The 12689-nt window shown below is 55.0% G+C and overlaps 2 protein-coding genes across 7 annotated transcripts; one reads left to right on the forward strand and one right to left on the reverse strand.

Annotated features, from left to right (window-relative positions):
• Window positions 1–676: 676 nt before the first annotated feature.
• On the reverse strand, window positions 677–3726 carry HIRIP3 (HIRA interacting protein 3). Its single transcript, XM_059692350.1, has 7 exons — window positions 3585–3726; window positions 3387–3507; window positions 3158–3269; window positions 1587–2911; window positions 1323–1485; window positions 1142–1240; window positions 677–1065 (listed from the first exon to the last, which is right to left on the reverse strand). Exons 1-7 carry the CDS (start codon window positions 3647–3649, stop codon window positions 905–907), a joined length of 2046 nt encoding a protein of 681 aa, XP_059548333.1. The 5' UTR covers window positions 3650–3726; the 3' UTR covers window positions 677–904.
• A 533-nt stretch (window positions 3727–4259) lies between these two features.
• Window positions 4260–12602, forward strand: INO80E (INO80 complex subunit E). 6 transcript variants are annotated; one of them, XM_059692354.1, is made up of 8 exons: window positions 4260–4395; window positions 4543–4613; window positions 4822–4874; window positions 7388–7466; window positions 7567–7678; window positions 8060–8176; window positions 11356–11448; window positions 12151–12602. In XM_059692354.1, exons 1-7 carry the CDS (start codon window positions 4315–4317, stop codon window positions 11425–11427), a joined length of 585 nt encoding a protein of 194 aa, XP_059548337.1. In that variant the 5' UTR covers window positions 4260–4314; the 3' UTR covers window positions 11428–11448; window positions 12151–12602. The 6 variants fall into 6 exon arrangements, with proteins under 6 accessions (XP_059548337.1, XP_059548339.1, XP_059548338.1 ...); XM_059692356.1 differs by having other exon boundaries at window positions 12162–12602; XM_059692355.1 differs by lacking the exon at window positions 12151–12602 and adding an exon at window positions 12015–12144.
• Window positions 12603–12689: the final 87 nt, after the last annotated feature.

The following is a 12689-nucleotide window of genomic DNA, read 5'->3' on the forward strand; positions in this document are numbered from 1 at the left end:
AGCTGTGTATTAAGGACTATTCAGTGGCAGGTGATAATGTTACTTGTATTTAAAGAGGATTTATTGGGCTGTATAACTAAAAATTGCAGTGTTTTTAATGACTTTGGCCATTACTAGATCCAGAGCCTTAGATGGGATCATTAGACTTTTGACCTCTGCTTCCCTTTGCTTTGGCTTCAAAGATTTTTAGAAGATTCACTTCATGCTCAAGCTCCTAGCAGCTCCAGGGTTACATCTTACCAACAACTTCAACAGCAAGAATCCCAGCAAATTCCCGAAGTGACCTCATTGGCTCCATCTGTAGCCAGAGGATTGGCATGGTGCTGATTGGTAAGGTGTAGGTCCTGTACCCCCAACCCCTGAATGCTGAAAGGGTTGGCCCATAGACCAAGGGGCTGTTTTTATAAAGGGGACGAAAGACATAAACACCAGCTGTCTCCAAGTTATTTCATTTTGTGCTTCACAATCTTAAAGCCATTTTTTCATAGAGTCCTCCAACAAGACAGGAGGGTCAGAGAGGCACACTAGTCAGACTGGAGGAAGATTAGGAGCCACTCTTCTAATAGAGCCTGGTGCAGACTGGATGGCAGGATCTAAAAGCTGGGACTCCTTTGGAGAACCTGAGGGAAATTAAAGGGAACTAGATGGCGTGGGTGGGATGAGAGTGGGGGACTAGTTTTAATGAGGTGATTCAAACACTCCTTTATTGAGTCTTAAAAAATAAACTCCTGTAAGCACTTTAAACTGAGAACATGAAACAAATAGGATCCCAGCAACTGTACCTGGGGGTTTCAAGTCTGAAAAAAGGTGCTTCTCTTTGGGCACAGAGTTTGGGTTGGTGGGGGGTGCTATAGACGTGTGCTTTCTACAAGTGTGTAAAGTTCCTCCTGGTAGGCGGGGGAGCTCAGTTACTCTCGCCGTCACTGCTGATGATGCCACGCATATGAGACCAGTCTGGGCGTGGGGCACAGTGCCGCTCTTCCTCTGAGTCCAGGGTCCGGCGGTATAGCTCCCCGGGGAGGGCTGCTTCTGAAGGGTTCCAGGCAGTGCGTCTGCGTGGCCGACCTGGGGGGAAGAAGTGGATGAGTTGTCTGAGGCAGTCCAAGCCCCATCTGTTCCTGGGCAGGGGGAAGCCCCTCACCTGAACAGCTGATGATGTTAGTGATGTCCAAGGATGCCACCTCGGCTGCCTCCTCACGCTGCTCCTTTAGAGCCCGACACTTCTCTAAGGAAGGGTTACCTGGGGCAGAAGAATCTTGTGATCCCCTCCTCCCCAGCAGCCAAGGACCTCTCCTGCAGCCCCAGGGCACACCCGGCCTAACCCTTCATGCCCAGAGCTTCCAGCTCCGCCCGGAGGACACACAGGCGCTCCTTGCGCGAGCGGCAGGAGCCCAGCAGCTTCTTGTAGTTGCGATGGGCGCCACAGGCCCGAATGTAGCGCTTTAGTCTCATCACAGCAGGGTGGTCCTCATCACGATGACCAGACTGACAAGAAAAGACAACAGCTGAAGGTCAGGGCTTCTGGGTTTGACTCTAGGTCTCCCTCTTCACTTAAAGGTGGCCTCCCACCCCATCTTCATCCTCACCTTCCTGCCTTTGGGTTCCGGGCTGCCATTTGCAGAAGAGGAGGAAGAGCTTCGGGACCTGCTTTTCTTGGAGCTCTTCCTGTAAGAGCGGTTCTTCCTCTCCCCCTTGAGGGTCCCCCCTGCCTCACTGTCACTCACCTCCCTGTCTGAGTCACTTGCCTCACCATTGGTTGTCTTTCTACTTTCTACTTTGGCTGACTTTCCCATGCCTTTAGTAGCTGGTTTCACCTTCCTCCAGCTGTCTTCCCCATCCTCCTTGCTGCTGCCACTCTGCCTTTTGCCACCATCCCGCTGAGTCCTGTTCTTGCCCTTCCTCTGCACTAGGGGCTCTTCATCTCCCCCACTGTTATCTCCGCTGCCTGCTGCTGCTTTTTCCTTCTCTTCCTCTCTGTCCCCCCAGTCTCCCAGAACTTTTGCTGCCAGGCTTTTCTGCTTGCTGCTCCTCTCCTCCCAAGCTGACTTTTTCCCTCCATTGTTTGGAGCTCTGGGTTTCCAATCCTCCTCGCTGTTCTCTTTCTTGGCTAGGGTCTCCTCCCCCTCACTCTCCATTTCACTTTCCTGGTGCCTTTTAGCTCTTTTGTTTTCCATCCTTTGGGCAGGTTCTTCCTCACTGTCCTCACTCTCCTCCATGGCCTGCTTCCTACTAGCTGAAATCTTGTCTGGTACCTGCTTGTTCTTAATGGTGGCCTCCCACCCCATCTTCATCCTCACCTTCCTGCCTTTGGGTTCCGGGCTGCCGTTTGCAGAAGAGGAGGAAGAGCTTCGGGGCCTGCTTTTCTTGGAGCTCTTCCTGTAAGAGCGGTTCTTCCTCTCCCCCTTGAGGGTCCCCCCTGCCTCACTGTCACTCACCTCCCTCTCCGAGTCACTTGCCTCACCATTGGTGGTTTTTCCATTTTCTACTTTGGCTGACTTTCCCATGCCTTTAGTAGCTGGTTTCACCTTCCTCCAGCTGTCTTCCCCATCCTCCTCACTGCTGCCACTCTGCCTTTTGCCACCATCCCGCTGGGTCCTGTGTTTTGTCACACGTTTCTTCCTAGTCCTGCCTTTGGACTCCTTTTCCTTATTCCCTTCCTCACTGCTCTCTTCTCTCCAGACCTGACTTGTTCTAGCAGAGCTCTCCTCCTCCTCCCAGCTCTCCTTCGCTGCCGCCTCCTCTAATCCGGTCTTGCATGCAGTAAGGTCCCTCTGCTGTTCCTCATCGCTGCTCTCAGTTGCTCTTTTTGGGGCCCGCTTTGGACTCTCCTCTGTGGGACTGGCTACTGCGCCCATCCCATTCTTTGCTGGGTGGCTGGAGCAGTCTGGACTGGAGGCTGCAGCACTGGGCTCTGGAATGTGGAGAGAAGAGAAGGCTGGGACAGGTTCCTCCTGCCCCTTTCCCTCCACTTGGGATAGGTTGTCTCAAACCCTGCTTCAGACAGAAGAAAGGAGGAGAGACAGCAGGAAACGGCCCATCAGTCCACCCTGTTCGGGGTTCCTGACTCACTGGCTTCACGACCTCATCCAATGCCTTGGGACAACTACATGCACAGTAAATACTTTCTGAATGAACCAACTAGGCAGAAGGCACTAACCTGAATCCGAATTCAAACGGAACCTTTTTCTCTCTGGGTCACTGCAGGAGGTGGGAGGCCTCTTTGCCTTCTTGGCAAGGTCTAGCCCTTCTCTGGCACCCGCTTCGTCCCCCTGTTTGTGCATCAAGAGGGCAAAACGTGTATCAAGGTGATGCTCTGCTACACCCCTCTCTGGCCCCTACTCCTCGGCCACAAGCCCTGCCTCCCGTGGAGCGGGTTCCGCCCACACCTGCATCTTCAGCAGTTCCTCCTCCACGAGCCGCTTCAGCGCCTGCTTCTCCTTGGGATCCAGGTGGTCGCGGCCGGTGTGAGCCAAGAACCTTCGCCGCACGATGGAGTGGGTGAGCGTGCTGCGGAGAGAGATGTCAAGGGGGAGTCCCCGGCCCGGCCCTGCCCTTGTCCACCCCCACCCCAACCTCCAGTGCACCTGAGGTCCGGGCGGCCTCGGAAGAAGCTACGGGTAAACTCCCGCATCTCGTTCTCCCGCGCCATTTTGCGCGGGTTGGGATTGGTGGCCCCCGCCTTTTTTCTTCCCGGCCTCCGTTAGCGCATTTGACAGGAACGTGCGCACGCGCAGTGTCGTGGCGTTGTAAGGCGAGGGACCGTTGGGTGTCGGTTGCGGGCCGCTTGGACCGAGGGCTTTGCCAGACAAACCTTGATTTCCCGGCAGTTGGAGGGTCTCGCGGCTCCTTTCCTTTTTTAGATTCGGCGCGGCAACCTTTGGGTGTACGTAATCAGTCCGCGACGCCTCCGTCCGTGGTCTCGTGCCAGCTAGGCCGCTGTGACTTCGGAAGACAGAAGAAAAGGGACATCTCTCCTGAAAACTAGGACTCCCCGGGAGAAGAGTCTTGTGCCTGCCAATCTCTGAGCACACGTAGAATCAGTCAGGGCGAACCTCCGGCGTCCGCCATCTTTGTGATGTCATCAAGTCGCGGCGACACCATCTTTAGCGTCGTCCCGGGTAGCGAAGTTCCTTTCCCGCTGTTCCCTGAGAGGGCAACGGGGTGGTAACGAAACCTGGGCGCGGGGCACGCTGGGGGTTGTAGTCCCCGCGGGCACGGTTTGACTTCGTCTCCGGAAGTGGAGGGTGGAGAGGCGGGGCCGAGCGCTGGGAGGGTAGCGGGACTTCAGTGCTGGGCGCCGCTCCGGGGCTGGTCATGAACGGGCCGGCGGACGGCGAAGTGGACTACAAGAAGAAGTACCGGAACCTGAAGCGGAAGCTCAAGTTCCTCATCTACGTGAGTGGGGGGTGAGGAGGTGGGGGTGAGGCCTGCCTCCGGGAGGACCGCGGTTTTCCCACGAGGAAAGGGAGTGGGGGGCGCTGTCGCCAGGTTCCGGCCCCTCCCGGGCCCCGCCGGCTCAGCGCGCCCCTGACTGTGATGCAGGAACACGAGTGCTTCCAGGAGGAACTGAGGAAGGCACAGAGGAAACTGCTGAAGGTGTCCCGGGACAAGAGGTGAGCCGCCGGGCGGGAGAAGGGAGCCCGGGGGTGAGGTCCCGGTGGCGGTACGTACTCGGACCCGGCTGCGGGAGTCGGGCCCACGGGCACGGTGCCTGCCTGCCTGGGGCTGTGGCTAGGCGCCAGCGGACCAGCCAGAGGGACAAGGGCCGGACAGCGTTGCTGCGGCCGCAGTGAGCACTGTCCGCCCCGCCTCTTTCCTCAGTTTCCTCCTAGACCGGCTCCTGCAGTACGAGAACGTGGATGAAGACTCTTCGGGTGAGCATGACTGATGGGGGGCGACGGTTCCCGGCGCGCAGCCAGCTTCCTGGGCCTCCTTTCAGGCCGCGGAGGCAGCCAGCGTCCAGGGCTCCGCAGCCTCGTTGCTCGCCCTCCACCACCACTGTTCTTCACTGGGCATTAATGAACGTCTGTGTTGTAGGCACTGACTTTGGAGGTACTGTGGTGACCAAGATGGATGAAGCCCCTTGGGATTTTTATCCTAGCTGGGGACAATGTAATAAGTAAGCAAGAAATTAGAAAGTTAGATTTGAAAGGAATAAAATCAGGCTAGAGCAGGGATGAAAAACTTTTTCTGTAAAGGACCAATTAACGAATATTTTAGGCTTTGCGGAACATACAAGTCTTTGTCACAGCTGCGTAGTTCTGCTGTTGTAGTGCAAAAGCAGCCAAAGGTGATAGATAAGTGAGCATGGCTGTGTTTCAGTAAAACTTTATTTATGGACAATGAAACTTGAATTTCACATCATAAGCTATATTTTGTCCCTCCACCCCCAACCATTTAAAAATACAAAAGCCATTCTTAGTTTGCAGACCATATAAAAGCAGACGGCAGGGGATGTCTCAACAGAGTGTCCAAGAAAGGCCTTTTTTAGGAAGTAGTGTTGGAGCTAGGACCTAGGTAAGAAAGAAAAAAAACAATCTTAGAAGGCATGAATGAGAGGTTTCCAGGCAGAGAGAATAACAAAATGCAAATACGCTGAGGTAACAGAAGAGTCTGAAGAGCAGAAGGGCTAAAGCACATAAAGCAGTGTTTTCAAACTTTTAAAGCACTATCACAATCAACAATACATTTCACATCATGAACAAGTCTCTACTTAAATACTTACAAGACAAAATTTAATGAAAGTGTTAAGATCACTATACACATTTTTTCTGACACTTTTTAGGCTGCTTTTTTTTTTCATTGAATGCTGATTGCAACAAATAAAATGACTTCATGACCTACTAATGAGTTGAGACCCACAGTTCGAAACGCCCTCGAGTGGCATTTGTGCCTCTGTTCCAGGATGGGACCCTCAGAAGCCATGTCACATACAGTCACCTCTCTCTGTGGTCCCTTTAAACATTGATCTAGAGCAGGGTCAGCAGATGACATTCAGCCAGGCTGCTTGTTTTTGTAATAATTTTATTGGAACACAACACCATTCATCTACATATTATAGGAGGGCGGTAGATGCTAAATGAGGTCAGAGAAGTAGGTGGAAGCCCGCTCGTCTAGGTCATGGCAAAAACATTTGGCTTTTATTCTGGCTTCTCTCTGCCTGCTTGTTCCTTCCCTCGGGGATTCCAGTGAACTGCCTGGTCAAGGGGGTTTCAGGGTAGGAAGCAAGAAAGTCGGCATGTTCATGGTCAGAGTGTGATAAATCTGAGGAGCAAGAGCTGCACACATAAGCCCACTTGTATCGTGGAGAATCCCACAGTCTGGTCAGGGAAATGCCCACACATGACACATGTTAGCACAGTGCAAGGAGAACCATGACATGTGAGAGCAGAATCTGGAACAGCCAGTGATTAACTGGGCCTGAAGGATTTTGGAAGACTTCTCAGAGAGGTGCCGTTACATCACTTTTTTTTCTTTTTCAGTTACAATTGACATACAATATTATATTAGTTTCAGCTGTACAATAGTGATCAGACGTGTATATGAATTTGCTTCTTAAAGGATGTATCTCAGCCAAGAAATTGAGAAAGGCACATATACATAGCCGTTATTTGTCAAATGAGTGATGGACCTTGTAGGTAGAGGCACTGAATGGGAAATAAATGTTTTTTTATTAAATTGATTGGCATGATGTGAAGAGTATAGTTTGGTTGGGAGATCAGAAAGGTAGGTTGAGGCCACATTAAGCATTTCAGATGGGATCAGTTTTGGGTCATTCTGGAGTAGGAGTGGACAGTGCTGCAGGAGAGGTGAGATTGCTTAGGGGATTTTGACACCACAGGGTAGTGGCTTGATCTTGTGGCAGTTGGAATGGGGGGCGGGCAGTGGATAAAGATAGGAGAAACTTGAGAGATGAATTAACAGGACGCTGGATCATAGGGAGTGGAGCAGAGGCAGGAGCTGAAAGCAGCTTAGAGGTGAATGAGGAGAGAGTGGCGTAAATTGGCCAGAGAGTCAGTGACCTGGGTTCAAGTTCAGCCCCACACCTTACTCTTAGCCTCAGTGGCCTCATCTGAAAAGTGGAAGTGAAGCCCTCTCCTTCCTTCTTGGATGGTTATGAAGACAGAGGGGTGGTGAATGCCAGGTGCCTGGTCAGAGTCTGGCAGGTAGGAAGTGCTTGACATGTGTCACCGTGGAGGGGCCTGGCAGGAAGTGTTTGGAAGTCAGGTGTAAAGGACCTTTTAAGAAGTTGGAGACTCTGGGCTCCCCAGAATAGCACGTGCGCGCCAGCTAAAGAGTTAGCTTGCCTGGCGCCCTTCCAAAGTCGAGGTCATGCCCTCTGGGGCGGACAGGAACCCTCCCCACTGACCAGCCCTCCCCCTCACAGACTCAGATGCCACTGCATCTTCAGATAACAGTGAGACAGAGGGGACACCCAAGTTGTCGGACACGCCAGCCCCCAAGAGGTGAGAAGAAGCCATCATTCTCTGGGGATGGAGGTTGGGGGCAGGGGGAGCACCTGGGCCTCCTAGCTTCCTCTGACCCCCTCCCCTATCCTTTCTCCAGGAAACGAAGCCCTCCGATGGGGGGTGCCCCCTCGCCCTCCAGCCTCTCTCTGCCTCCTTCAGCAGGGTTTCCCCTTCAGGCCTCCGGGGCCCCCTCCCCATACCTGAGCTCGGTGAGTTGGGGCTCAGGGATGGGAAATGGTAACTAAGATGCCTGGGAAGAAGGTGGGCATCATTTGGGTAGAGAGGCCAGGCCTCAGGGTGAAGCTGGCCCAGCTCTGGGGAGATCAGTCTGGGTGTGACCAGCAAGCGTCCCTTGGAGGGGTGAGTCATGGCTGCCTGGCTCTCTCTGGTGTAGGAATGGGGGACAGATGTGACTGAGGAGAGCAGACCCCAGGACAAAGTCCTGCTGCTGTCCCATCCCCTTCTGTTCTCAGAAGCCACACTCATCATCATCTCTTGTTTTTCCATTCTTCTTCCTGTTTGCATTTTCCCCTTCACCTCCCACCCATCCATTCCATTTCCCATCTCCATCCCCCCACTCCCACCTGCAGCTGGCTTCCCCCCCCTACCCCCCATTCCCTTCTGACTACCTGGCCCTGCAGCTGCCCGAGCCCAGCCCCCTGAGGCCCAAGCGGGAGAAACGGCCCCGCCTGCCCCGGAAACTCAAGGTACCCAGTTTGGGGGATGTTAGGGAGGGGCCAGAATGGCAGGAGGATAGCCATTTGAGGGAGGCTCAGGACAGAAGCTGGGGGCCTCTCGGAGAATTTTAAAGGATTGATTTGGGGCTGCTGGGGGCCCAGCCCAGGGCTAAGTACTGAGGGATATGGGCCAGAGAAATGCTGGCTCACAGGCTCGATGTGGAGGTAAATCGGTAGGACCAGCCTTGGAGGACTCAGAGTAAAGATGCCTGGGATCCTGCCCTTAGACTGTTGCAGTGTGACGGGGGGAGGGGGGGCAGGCTCATTTTCACAGCTGTTCTGTGATGCCCGGCAGCCCCAGAGGGAGGGACGGAGTTGTGGGATCTAGAATCAAGTCAAAGCTGCACCAATTGAAACCATGGGACCTTGAGCAGGGGTCCTTCACCCTCCAAGGCTCAGATTCTGTGTCTGTGTAGTGAGCAATCAAAATACACGTACTCAACAAGTGTTTACTGAGTGTCTACTATGCACCAGGCACTGTTCTAGGTGCTGCAGATGAAGTAGTGAATAAAACAGACAAATCTCTGCCTTCGTAGAGCTCATATTTTAGCAGATAGGCAGAAAGTAAAATAAATAGATACCAGTGCAGACAAATGGAGTCGGGTGAAGAGGAAGCACCAGAGTAGATGGGTACTGGTGTTTATGGTTAGGTGGTCTGGGGTGTTCTTTGGTAGAGACTTCACGGAAATGAGAACAAGCCACGTGGCTCTCTGGCAAAGTGTTTCAATCAGGAAGGCCAACCAGTGCAAAGGCCCTGGGGTAGGAGTGTGTGTGTGCATACTTGGCTGTTCAAGGACCAGGAAGGAGTCAGTGTGATCGAATGAAAGTCAGAGGGGGAGAATGATCAGAGAGCCGGTCAGAGAAATAACGGGTAAAATGGTGTAAGGCCTTGTCGGTGTGTAAAGACTTTGGCTTGTACTATGAATGAATAGGAAGTCTTTGGAGAGATTGGGCAGAGGGAGAATCTGATCTGATTTACATGTTAACAAAAGTGCTGGCACTGCTGTGTGGAGAATAGCCTGGGGAGGGAGAAGAGAGGAGGAGGGGGTCTGGTCAGGATGGAAACGGGGAGACCAGTGAGGAGGCTGCTGCAGCAGACCAGATAGCAGTAGAGAGGGTCTATTGCAGAGAATGAGCCACAGGAAGACCAGTGTGGGCTGTGAGGAAGAAGGCAAGGGTGACTCCAGCCTGAGCAACCAAAGAAGTCAGGAGTGGGAGAGGTGAGGAGCTGGTGTGGACATGTTGCGATTCTGTCTGGAAACAGGACACCTGGGTGGTGAGCCTGGGGCTCCTGGGCATGTGCTGGAAGTCATCGGCATGGCAGTGGGTGCGATCACGAGGAGAGTGGGTGGAGAAGAGGGGCGGTCTTCGCGCTTAGCTCCAGCAGACGAGGCCCCTGGGCCCGTCCAGCTGAGTCCCAGGGGAATAGGTACCGGCTGGACAGCTCTCAAGCCAGGTGGACTTTTGACTCAAGGTTCTGGAACCGGAAGTGCAATGGGATGACATGCTTGTGGTGGTGCTGGGTGTGCGTTCTAGAGTTCCTCTCCCAGCTCTGCCACTTACTCCTTGTGTAACCTCGGCCCTTAAGCCTGAAAAATGGGTAGGTAATGGGTGACACACTGACCCTCCACCCTACTTAGCAAGGATTTTGTTTCTGGCCTGGAGGGCAGGATGGTGGAGATGGCCAGGGTCAGCGGAGCCTGGGGCCGATGGGCAGAGGTGTGTGGCGTGGGCTCGGCAGTTTGAGGCTTTCTGAGGTGCTGGTCCTGAAGTAGAGAAGCTGTGGGGAGCTGAGTTCTAGACATTCAGGAGAGAAAATACTGGTTGGGAGAGAGGCCCAGGTCAGTGGCTGTGCCGGGGGACGGGGTTACTTCAGGGAAGGCCTCCAAGAAGAGGTGACACTCGAGCCCAGGGGAAGTGAGATTTGGGTGTTACAGGCGGAGGCAGCGGTAGGAGGAAGACAAAGGACATGACCAGTGTTTGGGCCAGAGCAGGAGGGATGAGGGAACAGTGTCGGGAAGGAAACCAGGATGGGGGGTCGCAGAAGGCCTTGGCGCCCAGAGGCGGGCGGGCCTGTGAAGGGAGTGGGGGTCGTTGAGGCTTCTGAGTGACGTGGCGTGAGGAGGGAACGCTGTGAAGACTGAAGCAGGTCCGTTAGGGGCCTGGGCCTCCGTCAGACTCGGCTGGGTTTGAACCCCAGCTCCCCCATGTGACCTTGGGCATGTCATGTCACTCTGAGCCTCAGCTTCTCCTGGGGTCACTGGGTCACTGTCACGTTAACATGAGTGAAGGGAAAGAACACTGAGCCCAGTGCCTGGTCCCCAGGAAGCCACAGGTAAACACTAGCTGCTGTTGGTCACCTGAGGGGGCCATTGAGTGAGTCCAAGCAGGTTAGGAAGTGGAGCTGGAGTAGGAATCAAGAGTAGTGGCCAGAGGAGGGGGACAGTCCTCATGTCGCTGCTTTTTTCAGCCATGTATGTGTCTGCTCCTCTGTGTACACATGGGTGCCTCGTACTGGATACAAGGGTGCTATTCAATGCTTGGCCTCCTGTCATCAGCCCTGGCAGTCACCTGTACCCTGAGGTGCTGGCCCTGATGAAAAACCCACTCTGGCCCTCCACGCCACCCAGGAGCAGGGTGAGGGTGGGCCATGAGGGCTGAATGGGTCAAAACAATGAGAAGGGCCACTGTGAAGACCACACAGAAGCATTTCCTGCCACCTGCAACCCAGGGCCAGATTGGACACTGCCCAGTGGGGACCTGGCAGCCTGTATTCTCCTCTGGCCCGTGACCTCTCCTCCCTTCCAGGGTGGTCAGGATGGCCAGAGAGCATTAAAGCGAATCACTGTCAGTATGTGCTCGGTTTGTGCTCACAGGCAAGGCGTGCAGCCCACCGCGCTCTCTGGGGGGGAGGTTGTCAGGACCTGGCAGGAGTGGGGCTGGAGGGCTGGGCAGGACAGAGGCCACTTCCCAGCCTCAGAGGACACAGCAGGACTTTTGACAAATAGAAAAGGACACTGCAGGTGGAAGGACCGCCCGCCGTTCTCAGGCATGCCCGCTCTCAGGCATGCGGCACTGCCTGCCCCGCGGGCAGCAAGGGGCCTGAGGCCATCAAGTGGAGGAGTGACACGCTCAGATTTGTGTTTTAGAGAGCTCACTCTGGCTGCAGTGTGGAGGAGGAGCTGGAGCTGGGAGAGGCTGAAGGCAGGGAGTCCAGTTAGGAGGCTGGTACCGTAGTCCAGGTGAGCTGAGAGGAGGGCCTGGCCTAGGCCAGTGACTGTGGGGATCCCAAGGAGGGGCCATCCCAGATATGAGGCCTCACTCACTTAGCAGGGGGTGAAGACCTAGGACACTCCCCACCCTACCACCAAACCAGTGAGTCCCACCGTAGGAGGAGGGAGAGAAGGCCAGTGGTGGCCAGTGGTATCAGGTGCCTAGAGGCAGGCAGGCAGGCCCAGGCTGGCTCTGATTGCTGTGCCGTCACAGGGGCTGCCAAGGTGCCTCCCTGGTGAGGCAGGGCCCAGCCTTTCCCTCCTGGTTTCCTGTAAGCCCCTCCCGCCCTCATCACTGCCTCCATCACTACTACCCCTTACCCCCAGGCACTTGCTGGTTTGAGACTCTGAAGTGGCTATGGTGGGGTAGGCCCCTGATTCCAGTGTGGCTGGCCTGGCTGTGTCCAGTACCCTTTGAATGAGCCTTTGCCCCTTCCCCACCCCCCAGAACTGCCGTAAGGGGCAGTGCCGGCCTCCTAGAGGTCCCATTCCTTCCTGACAGCCCCTCCCTGTGTTTCTTCCCCCCCCTGCTGCAGATGGCGGTGGGACCCCCTGACTGCCCTGTGGGAGGGCCGCTGACCTTCCCCAGCCGGGGTTCTGGGGCTGGGGTGGGGGCAGCCCTGGCCTCACTGCCTCCCACTAAGATGCCCCCCCCTACGATCCTGAGTGCAGTCCCTCGGCAGATGTTCAGCGATGCAGGCAGCGGGGATGATGCCCTGGATGGAGATGATGACCTGGTGATCGACATCCCGGAGTGACCCCCTCTGCCCAGCCCCTGTCCAGCCCCCTGTGCCAGCACATGAGCCCCAGCTTCCACAGAGACATTTATTGACGCCCAGTTGCCATGCTGCGGCCACTGACACAATCAGAAGAGGCGTAAACATGCACAAACGTCCCCTGGAAGGAGGGCCCCTCCCCAGGAAGGGCAGGAGGCTGCCCTCACATCCTGGCCCCGTCCCGGGGACACTGATTTAAATGAGTGGCTGGGAACATCTGCCACCCCTCGGAGAGGCCGGGACCCTGCGGTGCCTCCCCCCTCCATTTAAAAGGGCAGCTGTACAGGGCTAGATGTGTTGTTTTCAAACGAAGATTCTGTAGTAAAGGAGTGGCTCTTTTTTGGGTTTTGTCCTTTTCTTTTTTGGAATCTTCTCTTTCGAACCCCCCCTAATCCGACCTCCTCCCTGTGGTGGAGGGGACGGGCAGCCTGGAGA

Source organism: Myotis daubentonii, chromosome 4, assembly GCF_963259705.1.
Source record: "Myotis daubentonii chromosome 4, mMyoDau2.1, whole genome shotgun sequence".
Classification (NCBI taxonomy): Eukaryota; Metazoa; Chordata; class Mammalia; order Chiroptera; family Vespertilionidae; genus Myotis; species Myotis daubentonii.

Excerpts from the sequence above, each read along its gene's own strand:
- HIRIP3 (XM_059692350.1), bottom strand. The coding sequence starts at position 3,649 with ATGGCGCGGGAGAACGAGATGCGGGAGTTTACCCGTAGCTTCTTCCGA. Across the intron at positions 3,508-3,584 it reads CGAGGCCGCCCGGACCTCAG|CACGCTCACCCACTCCATCG; the intron begins GTGCACTGGAGG and ends CTCTCTCCGCAG. Across the intron at positions 3,270-3,386 it reads AGGAACTGCTGAAGATGCAG|GGGGACGAAGCGGGTGCCAG; the intron begins GTGTGGGCGGAA and ends ATGCACAAACAG.
- INO80E (XM_059692351.1), top strand. The coding sequence starts at position 4,315 with ATGAACGGGCCGGCGGACGGCGAAGTGGACTACAAGAAGAAGTACCGG. Across the intron at positions 4,614-4,821 it reads AAGGTGTCCCGGGACAAGAG|TTTCCTCCTAGACCGGCTCC; the intron begins GTGAGCCGCCGG and ends CTCTTTCCTCAG. Across the intron at positions 7,467-7,566 it reads GACACGCCAGCCCCCAAGAG|GAAACGAAGCCCTCCGATGG; the intron begins GTGAGAAGAAGC and ends TCCTTTCTCCAG.